We start from the raw sequence: 7,345 nt of genomic DNA, 5'->3' as shown, positions 1-7,345 counted from the left end.
AGGTTCATCCGCACCTGCAGCCGCATGTGCAGCACCAAAGGCCTTATCAACTCCACCCACTGCTGCCGCAGCGGAGTGTATCTGTGCTGCGGCACGCAAAGTCTCCGAATAAAAGCTTCTTCCTTTTTTTCCTCTTCTGCTGCTGCCGAGGGCCCCCTGTGCTTCCTCCTGGGGCCCCCCCTGCTGCTGGCCCCTGCCGCCCCGGGGGGGCCCCCCGGGGGGCTCCCCGGGGGGGCCCCCGCGGGGGCCCCCGTGGGGGGCCCCGGGGGGCCCCCGTCGGCGTCGATTGCTTCTGCTTCCGAGTCGCTTTCTTTTGCTTCCGTCTCCACGGGGTCCACCCGCCGCAGCAGCTGTGCTGCTTCGTTCTCCATTGCTGCTGTTCCTGCGTCTCGGAGGGCCCCCTCTGCTGCTGCTGCAGCGTCTTGGGGGCCCCCCCCCCCCTCATAGGGTACAGCTTCGGGCCTGCGGGGGCCCCTGCCGCGGCGGCGGCGCACAGCGGTGAAGCCGTCGGCGTCCATTTCGGGAAGTTCGCGAAGTTGGGCCGCAAAAGTGGAGAATTTCGGAAGCTTTTTGCGAGATTTATTTCATAATTGTCTTTTTAAAAGGTTTTAAATCGCACAAAATCGATTCAGGAGAAGTTTTAAGCGAGAAGGAGAGATTTTCAAGCCAACGGGGGCCCCTGTCCCGGCGACTTCCTCCCGCCTCGAGCCTCGCTGCAGCCCTCAGACGAAATATTTGCTTCAATAATTCTCACAAATTCAAATTAAATGAAATATTCAATTTTAAGAAAAGAATATTTTAACAAACGGCCGCTCTATTCCGCAAACAAGACCCCCACACTCTGGGGCTGATGCCCACGGGGGCCCCTGCATGTACACCGCGACGGGGGCCCCGGGGCCCCCTTTGACGAACCCTAATGAACGAAGGCAGAAGAATCCTTCCACTTTCCTCCTCTCAAGTCAAATATTTGTCTAAACTTTCTTGTTTTACTTCATTTTAAAATAATAATATGAGAAAAAGCTATAAATGAAGGCCCCCTTCAGCTGCCCGCCTTCTGTGAGCACCTGGGGGCCCCCTGTCTGTTGGTCTTTTCCTTAGATCTGCAGTTTGCTCATTCCCTCATTTACTCCTTTTTTCATTTATTTTATTTTTTTTATATTTTAAACTTCAAAAATATTTTCTTTTGCTCTCTCTCTGGACCTCGCAAGCCCTGTTATTCAACCAGCAGCAGCGCAACCCGAGATGACGAGCAGCCGAGTTCATGAATAAGTGAAACAAGACGCCAAGTTTGACACTTCTTGCTCTATTTTATTTATTAATTTTGATTAATTAATTAATTATTACTATTTTTCCACTTCTTTATTTTTTAACCGCGAAACTCTATGAGGGCCCCCCATTCCTCCCTTCTCCGCTGCCGACGAATACAAGAGGGGCCCCAGCCCAGTACCCTTTCCAGCCCTTGGGGGCCCCCAAGGTCCTGCCCCAGGGGCCCCCTGAGGGGCCCCCCGGGGGTCCCCCTGGGGGGCCTTTTGGGAGGCCCCCAAGGGGCTCCTCTGAGGGGCCCCTTGGGGGGCCCCCTGGGGGGCCCCCTGGGGCCCCCAGCCCCTGTGGGGGCCCCTTGGGTACTGCGGGGGGGACAGCTGCCTGTAGGCGGCTTGGCTAGCTGCTTGCTGTGCTGCAGCAGCAGCATGGCTAGCTGTGCAGCAGTCCAGCTAGCTGCTACTCGCCCGCAGCTGGCAGAAGTTGCTGCTGCTGCTGCTCGGCTGCAGCAGCTGCAGCAGCGGGGGATGTTCGAAAATAGGGGCCCCTGGAAGCGGCTGCTGCAGCAGCTGCACAGGTACTCTATAGCGCTGCTGGCTAGTGGGGAGCAGCAGCTGCTGCAGGTGTTTGCTGCTGTTGCTGCTGCTGCAGCAGCCACTGCGTGCCCCCCGCCGCCCGCTTATGAACTTGCTGCTGTGCTGCTGCAGCACCTTGCAGAAACAGCAGCTGCGCCACAGACAAGTTCTGCTGCAGCAATTACTCCCGGAGGTCGGCTGCTGCTGCTGCTGCAGCTGCAGCAGCTAATCCACCTCAGCAGCGACAGCAGCACTTTGGCGCTGCTGCAGCAGCAAGCCCTGCTGCCCATAGTGCCTCAGTGCTTGCAGGCGCTGCAGGCTGCTGCTGCTGCTGCTGCAGCAGACGGCGCTGCAGTAGGCACTGCTGCAGCACGAAGCAGCGCAGCAGGTGCAGCAGCAGCAGCACATGCAACAGCAGCAGCAGCAGCAGCAGCAGCAAACGATGCTGCAGCAGCTTCTTTGTCAGAAGTTGTGGCTAGCCAGCCATTTGCTGTTATTGAATTGCTAACAAATGCTGGGGGGCCCCCCCTTGCAGAAGACAGGGGGGCCCCCCTGGAGGGTCTTGTTGCTGCTGCTGCTGCGCTGCTGCAGACGCAGCAGGGAGAGGCCGAAGTGCATGCAGCATTTGCCTGCAGCAAGCTGCTGCTGCTGCTGAAGCAGGCACGAGAAGCAGCCGGAAACCCAGCCCAGAGCAGCAGCAGCAGCAGCAGCAGCGCCAACACTAACAGCGGCAGCAACAGCAGCAGCAGCGGCCACTCCAGCACAGATAGCAGCAGCTTCATAGCCAGCAGCAGCAGCAGCAGCGGCGCCAAAGGCAGCAGCAACGACAGCAGCAGAAGCAGCTACAGCAGCAGCAGCACCGTCAGCAACAGCTGTGCCAGCAGCAGCAGCAGCAGCAGCAACGGCGTCTCCTTTCTTATTGAAAGATGCCTGCGCTGTTTGCTGCGGGCTCCGCTGCATGCATTTGGTGCTGCTGCTGCAGAAGTGGCATTTGGGGCTTTGGAGTTTTTGGAGAAGTCAATTAAAAAAGAAAGAAAAAAAGAAATAAAAGCAGCAGCAGCAGCAGCAGACGCAGCAGCAGCAGCAGCAGCGGCAGATGTGAATTCGCATTTGGACAGACACGAGCTGCTGCAGCAGCTCCTTGCTGCTGCTAAGAAGCACGTGCAGCAGCAAGCAGCAAAAAGAGCAGCAGAGCTGCAGCCAGGGGAACTCACACATGTCGTTGCTGCTGTGAGTCCTAAACCCTAAACCCTTCCTAAACCCTAAACCCTAGTTTCAAAACCCCAAACCCTACTCTCTAAACCCTAAGCCCTCGCCATTCTCACTGGCTGCGATTTTAAACCAGGCTGTTGCCCCTCACTCCAGCCCGTTCTGCTGCTGCTGCTGCTGCTGCTGCTGCTGCTGCTGCTGCCACTGCTGCTGCTGCTGCTGCTACGGCTGCTGCTACTACTGCTGCTGCTATTGCTGCTACTGCTATTGCTGCTACCGCTACTACTACTACTGCTGCTGCAACTACTACTACTACTACTGCTGCTGCTGCTGCTGGTGCTGCTGCTGCTGCTGCTGCAGGCCCTGCGGACTGGCAGTGCTGGCAGCTGGTGGATGGCGGCGGTGATGCGGCGCTGCTGCAATTTGCGAGGTGGGGTATTAAGTTGGGGTGTACGTACACCTGAGGTTTTGTTTGCAGTGTGTGGCGCTGCAGCAAAAGCAGCAGCAGCAAAACACTTCTTTGCTGCTGCCGCTGCTGCTGCTGCTGCTGCAGAATTGTTCTCTAAAGACCAACGCGCCTTGCTGCAGATGGCCGCCGGGGTGATCAGCAGCAGAATGGCAGCAGCAGCGGCTCAGTCTGCTGCTGCGGCAGCAGGACCTGCTGCAGCAGCAGCAGGAGCTGCTGCTGCTCCTGCAGCAAAGAAGGATGGAGGAAGAGGAGCTGGCAGCGAGCTGCTCCAGCGGAGGGAAAGAAGGGCCCAGGAGCTGCAGCAGCTGCAGCAGCTGCAGCAGCTGCAGCAGCTGCTGAAGTCGATTTTGCTGCTGCGGCTCTTTGAGCTGCCAAAGTCCTCAAATGTTTCTTGGACTTCTGGCAGATCTCATTTGTCTTTTTATTTAAAGGAGAAAACAAAACCCAAATTACTTTTCGAGTCTTCTTCATCTTACTCTCAGAGACTGCTGCGGCTTTCTTGCTGCTGCTGCTGCTCCCTTGCTGCTGTCACTTTCTTGTTGCTGCCGTTATTTCTTGTTGCTGCTGTTATTCGCATGTTGCTGCTTTATTCCTGTGCTGCTGCTTTGTTTCTCCTGCTGCTGCTCCGCTTATCTTGCTGCTGCACTGCTACTCTCGTTGCTGTTTTGTTTTTTGCTGCTGCTGCTGCTCTGCTCTTTGCTGCTGCTTTATTTCTTTTGCTGCTGCTTTATTTCTTTTGCAGCTGCTTTGTTTCTTTCGCTGCTGCTGTGTTTCTATTGGAATGTTTATTTGTTGCGCTGCTTTTTGAGCCAAGTCGGGAAGTCAGCAGCAGCAGAGAAGCTGCAGGGAAGAGGAAGCAGCAGCAGGATCTGCAAGGGGCGGCGCGGTTTGAACTGGAAGCAAAATCAGCGCCATTCGAGCCAAGAACAAAACTTTATGAGATGAAAATTAAATATTAAATGATTCTTAATGGAGATCGCACTTAATTCGAAGGGATTCCCGAAGTTTCTGCTGCTTTCCGCGTTGAGGCGTTGGGGTGTATCGGCAGCTCGGCTGCAGAAGATGAATTGGGCGCTGGAGCGCTCGCTAGTGGTCACCAGTTGATTTCTTTTGTTGAAATAAAGTTGGAAAGCGAAAATGGAGGCCCAGGCTTTGGAAGTTTTCTCTGAATTAAAGAAACATGAATTTTCCGAAGTGGTTTCCGCCGGGCTGTTCGCGGGCGCCGTGCAGGCGCTGGACCCCCGGGGGAAAGCAGAACTTCTTGCGCTGCTGCAGGAAGAATCTTGCGGAAGAAGAGAAGAAATGGAAAAAGTTATTTCTTGCCGAGTTCATCTTTGTCTCGCGAAGTCTTGGGAAGTTGTTTGCGCCTGTCACCGCCGGCGCGGCACGCTGGAGGCGCAGCTCTACGGCGCGCAGCTTCCCCAGGTTGGTGTTGAAATAGAAAGTCTTTCTTTTTAAATTGAATTTAAATGCATTTTAATTAATAAATATCACTGCTGCCTTCAATTCGAGCGGAAAGCCGCACTTGCAACGCCTGCAAGGCCCCGTTTCAACGAAAACCCAGACTTGAACGCATGCAGCAGCAGCGCGAGAAGCCCCACCAGTGCATGCATGCGCTCTCCCTTCAGGTGTATATTGCTGCAGCACGAAAGTGCTTCGAAGCAGCAGATTTAAAAAGCTGCAGCTTCTCTCTTTCCAAGTGCAGCAGCTCCGTGGCTGCTGCGCTGCAGCTCGACGACCGCCTTCTCCGGTATTTCCCTTTTGCTTCTGCTTCCTCTTGCTGCTTCCAAGCGCACGAACCCCGCTGCTGCTGCTGCTGCTGCTGCTGCTGCTGCTGCAGGAGCGCAGGGTACTTGCACGGGAGTGCTTCTGTGAACAGCATTCGCCTGCGCTGGGCTGAGACTTGGTGAGTGGCACTTTTTGCTTTTTTGAACTTCAAATGGACTTTTAATTCTTCAGGACTAAAATGCAATTAAAAGAAAAAAAAGAAATCCACAAAAGACACTGCGAGCCGCTGCAGCAGCAGCTCGCCGCCTGGCTCGCGGCGCCCCCAGAGGCAAGTGCAGCAAACCAGCAGCAGCAGCAGCAGCAGCAGCAGTAGCAGCAGCAGCAGCAGCAAAATGGCGTTCTGTTTAATTAAATGTATTTATTCAGTTTGCTGCTTCGAATGTCTTGGGACTTTGCGCTTTGAGTCAAGAAGCTTTTAATGGCGGCGCGTGGAGGCCCTCTTTGCTGCTGGCAGAAGCAGCAGCAGCAGCAGCAGCAGCAGCAGCAACTGAAGTAAGTCTTGCGAAGCTTGTGTTGCGCAGCAGCAACAGCAGCAGCAACTCTTGCTGCTTCCCCAGAGGTGTACGTACACCCCAGAAGAAGGCCACGGACTCCGCAGGGCCCGCGCATGCGCAGCAGCACTTGCGGGAGATTGCTGCTTTCGGTAGATTTAATTAAATTAAATTAAATTAAATTAAATTCAATTTATTTGGGTTTTAACTCTTTTGCTGCTGCTGCTTTGTTCAAAACAGGCTCAAAGACATGCAGCAAGCAGCAGCAAAGCTGCAGCAGTCGCTGCTGCTGCTGCTTGCTGCGGACCAAAAACACTCCCCCCTCTACTGGCATGTCTTGGCCCTCAGCTGCTGCGCCGAGCTCGCGCAGCAGCAGCAGCAGCAGCAGCAACCGCAGCAGCAGCAGCAGCAGCAGCAGCAGCAGGACAGGGGCGAAAGGTAGTTGGGATGTTTTGCTTTCGTAAACGGAAATATTGTTTATTTATTTCATTTTATTTCCTTTTTTGAAGCAGCAGCTCAAATGCCAGTTTGGAGACGCGGCTGCAGCAGCTGCTGTCTGCAGAAGCTGCTGCTGCTGCACAGCAGCAGCTAATTTCCTTTTGCTGCGAAAACATTTCTGCTGCTGACTGCCGCTTGCTGCTCTTCAGAGCTGCAAAGATCAAAAGGCAGCAGCTCCTGGGGGACCTCTCAGCTGCTGCAGTTGCTTTTCTGCAGCAGCAGCAAGCAGCAGCTGCAGCAGCAGCAGCAGCAGCAGCAAAGGAATGCGATGCTGATGATGAGACACAGACACCGGAAGCAGCAGCAATGCAGTCAGCAGCAACTCGCCCCCCAACGCCCGCTGCAGCAACGCCGCTCTCACCTGCTGCAGCAGCAGCAGCAGAAGCAGCAGCAGCAGCAGCAGCAGCAGAGCCCCCAGCAGCAGCAGCAGCAGCAGCAAATGAGAAAGTTCTCGAAGATCTGCTTAAATGCATTTTGAAAACTTGGGAAGAAGGAGTTAAAGGAGAAAAGTTGTTTTTCGTTTTGCCGGAGGCCTTTGTTGAGTTTGCAGGTAAATAAAATTAAATAAAAGAATTAAAAGTAATTAAATAAAATAATAAAGTGAAAAATTAAAGTAATTAAATTTAAATGAATTAAAGTTAAGAATAGAAACAAAAAGAGTTTAAATGGATTGAGTAATTCAATTAATTGAATTCATTCTAATTAAAATTGAATTGTTAAAAGCGTTTTAATGTTATGCTTTTTAAAACTTCCAAAAACTTGCAGAACTTTTCATGGAGAAGCAAAGATGGAGAGACGCAATTCAGTGGATACAAGCTGTCCAAGCAGCAGCAGCAGCAGCAGCAGCAGCAGCAGAAACAGCGGCAGCACCAGAAGGAGAAGGAACCGCTGCAGCAGCAGAAGCAGGAGAAGGAGCCACTGCAGCAGCAGCCGCAGAAGAAGGAGCAGCCGCAGCAGCAACAACAACCACAGCAGCAGCAACAACTACAGCAGCAGCAGCAGCAGCAGCAGCAGCAGCAAACTGTGACGCGCTGCGCCGTTTGTCGCTGAGTCTC

At 53.8% G+C, this 7,345-nt stretch overlaps 2 protein-coding genes across 2 annotated transcripts in view; one reads left to right on the top strand and one right to left on the bottom strand.

Annotated features, from left to right (window-relative positions):
- Positions 1-95: 95 nt before the first annotated feature.
- Positions 96-518, bottom strand: ETH_00020210 (uncharacterized protein; the record flags this gene model as incomplete). Its single annotated transcript, XM_013374170.1, has 1 exon — positions 96-518. A coding segment is annotated over one exon (423 nt), but the record flags the coding sequence as incomplete, so codon positions are not given.
- An 864-nt stretch (positions 519-1,382) lies between these two features.
- The window catches only part of ETH_00020205 (uncharacterized protein), a gene marked incomplete at both ends in the record, with an annotated part of 9,924 nt that continues 3,961 nt past the window's right edge, over positions 1,383-7,345 (top strand). Inside the window, 9 exons of the mRNA XM_013374169.1 lie at positions 1,383-3,065; positions 3,405-3,474; positions 3,598-4,040; positions 4,744-4,938; positions 5,142-5,263; positions 5,354-5,419; positions 6,033-6,230; positions 6,440-6,840; positions 7,056-7,345. The exon at positions 7,056-7,345 is cut by the window's right edge and continues 46 nt beyond it. Of these exons, the coding sequence (XP_013229623.1) occupies positions 1,383-3,065; positions 3,405-3,474; positions 3,598-4,040; positions 4,744-4,938; positions 5,142-5,263; positions 5,354-5,419; positions 6,033-6,230; positions 6,440-6,840; positions 7,056-7,345 (3,468 nt within the window). The remainder of the gene's footprint in view (positions 3,066-3,404; positions 3,475-3,597; positions 4,041-4,743; positions 4,939-5,141; positions 5,264-5,353; positions 5,420-6,032; positions 6,231-6,439; positions 6,841-7,055) is intronic.

The sequence above is a fragment of the Eimeria tenella genome, genomic scaffold, assembly GCF_000499545.2.
Source record: "Eimeria tenella Houghton genomic scaffold, Eth_scaff199, whole genome shotgun sequence".
Classification (NCBI taxonomy): Eukaryota; Apicomplexa; class Conoidasida; order Eucoccidiorida; family Eimeriidae; genus Eimeria; species Eimeria tenella.
The sequence above is the reverse complement of the archived record's forward strand: the minus strand, read 5'-3'. Positions and strand labels throughout refer to the sequence as shown.